The 2,500-nt window shown below is 45.6% G+C and overlaps 1 protein-coding gene across 1 annotated transcript in view; it reads left to right on the forward strand.

Moving 5' to 3' along the window:
• The window catches only part of myo1ea (myosin IEa), a 74,295-nt gene that overhangs the window by 51,571 nt on the left and 20,224 nt on the right, over positions 1-2,500 (forward strand). Inside the window, exon 16 of the mRNA XM_048231223.1 lies at positions 778-945. Coding sequence (XP_048087180.1) covers positions 778-945 — 168 coding nt within the window. The remainder of the gene's footprint in view (positions 1-777; positions 946-2,500) is intronic.

Here is a 2,500-nt window from a genome sequence, read left to right on the forward strand (position 1 = left end):
TGTGTGTTTGTGTGTACACAAGTGAGTGTACATGATACATGCGGTGCTCACACATGTGTGTTTATGTGTGTGAGATTGGACATGAACGTCTGTATGTGTGTGTCTGTGTGTATATGTATGTGTGTGTGTGGTTATTACCTTATGTGGTGACAGCACTTCCAGAAGTGTTTGATCAGTGGATGTTGTGTCCATAGCTACTGTGTGTTTGCAGACCCGGAGACAGTTGCTGGGTTATAGCAACATCTCCCTACACACCACAGTCTCTCTCTCTCTCACTCTCTCTCATACACACACATACACACACACACTCTAGAGGTGCCATCACCAGAGTCATTCTTAATAAAAACATTCCGTCCAAGCCGAACTGGAAAATCAGGGTTCAGCTTTTACTACTTGTGAAAAAATAGAGATTATGCGCCAATATCAGTTTTATTGCCAACTGAAGAGAACCACTGAATCTCACTGTGAAGAGTTTGTTTGGCACAGGGGCTTCATAGTCAGTATGGAGAAATGATAATCTCTGTTTCAGAAAGATATTAAGTATTTTAGAAAGTATTTTATAAAGCAGTAAAATATCTGTGGCTATTTCATTCTCTTCTCCTCAAACTGTGCTGTCTATAGATTGAGCCATTGAGACTACCCAGTGCAGTGCAGTGTGTGTGTGTGTGTGCGTGCGTGTGCGCGTCCGTTTGCGTGTGCGCGTGTGTTTGTGTGTGTGTGTGTGTGTGTGTTTGTTATACATGGCTGTTTTAATGGGCGTGCTGCTTCCTCTCCCAGAATCCCCCTGGCATTATGAGTATCCTTGACGACGTGTGTGCTACCATGCACGCCAAGGGCGAGGGTGCTGACCAGACCCTGCTGCAGAAACTCCGCGTGGGCATCAACACCCACGAGCACTTCAACAGCTGGAACCAGGGCTTCATCATCCACCATTACGCTGGCAAGGTCTGCACACACACACACACACACACACACACATACCACATACGCCCAGAAAAACAGAACACACACGGACAAAGAGAAACTACATAGACCCAAAGAACAGAACACAAACACAAACACACACACACACACACACACACACACACACACACACACACACACACACACACACACACAGTCTTATCTTGCAGCAGAAAGTTTATCGGGGCCAGGCGTGTTTTTCTTGTCCCAGAATAAGTAAGAAAAAGAAAATGACCCATCACTGATCCAGGACCAGCTGGATGCATCTGGCTTGGTCTGGCTGGAGTCATGACCACACACACACACACACACACACACACACACACACACACACACACAGGGCGTGCTGAAAGGCATCGGGCTGCTGGTGTGAACACTCCTCTAGCTCATTCTCTCTTTCCCTCCTTTCTTTTTCTCCTTTTCTATTTCCCACATCATCACTCTCCATGCAGTCTTTCTCCTCCCTCCTCTCTCCTCTCCTCTTTCCTCTCCTCCTCTCCTCCTCTCTCCTCTCTTCTTGACCTGTATAAATATACACCCTCCTCTGTGCTCCATCCAGTTCTCTCTTCTCTCGTGTGCAGTTCTCTCTCTTCTCTCGTGTGCAGTTCTCTCTCTTCTCTCGTGTGTAGTTCTCTCTCTTCTCTCGTGTGCAGTTCTCTCTCTTCTCTCGTGTGCAGTTCTCTCTCTTCTCTAGGTAGTACAGTTCTCTCTCTTCTCTCGTGTGTAGTTCTTTCCCTTTAGCTTGTTCAGCGCTTATCAGGACAGTTTCAGGATAGTTTAGTTAATGTGCAATTATCATATTAATAATTGTGGTGAATGCAATCGATTTCATTTGTCTTCCTCTGTTTATTTTATGCCACTATTGCAGCCGTAGCCTACTGGTTAGCGATTCGGACATGTAACCGGAGGGTTACCGGTTCGAACCCCGACCAGTAGGCACGGCTGAAGTGCCCTTGAGCAAGGCACCTAACCCCTCAGTGCTTCACCTCACTGTGTGCTCACTGTGTGCTGAGTGTGTTTCACTAATTCACGGATTGGGATAAATGCAGAGACCAAATTTCCCTCACGGGATCAAAAGAGTATATAGACTTATACTTATATAGGGATCAAAAGAGTATATAGACTTATACTTATATAGGGATCAAAAGAGTATATAGACTTATACTATTGTGTGTGTTTTAGCACCACACACTAATGTGCCATTATAGCGTAGAGCATAGCAGGTGAAGAGGAGTGCAAAGACATGATGTCAATAGAATGTAGCAGCTGTCTGCAGCGGGAGGGCCACTGAAGAACTCCGTTCTCAGAATGTAGCAATGGTTCCGTTCTCAGAGTGTAGAAATGGTTCTGTTCTCAGAATGTAGAAATGGTTCTGTTCTCAGAGTGTAGAAATGGTTCCATCTCTCTCATCGGGCGTAGCCAGTTCAGTTGGTTATGTTGGAACCTAATTGTTGCAGCACACACTCAGCGAATGGAACACTTGAGTTGCACACAGTTGGTCAGTTGTAGCCCTGCTGTTAGTATCAGTCAGACCTCT

Source organism: Alosa alosa, chromosome 21 (genome assembly GCF_017589495.1).
Source record: "Alosa alosa isolate M-15738 ecotype Scorff River chromosome 21, AALO_Geno_1.1, whole genome shotgun sequence".
In the NCBI taxonomy this organism is placed as follows: Eukaryota; Metazoa; Chordata; class Actinopteri; order Clupeiformes; family Clupeidae; genus Alosa; species Alosa alosa.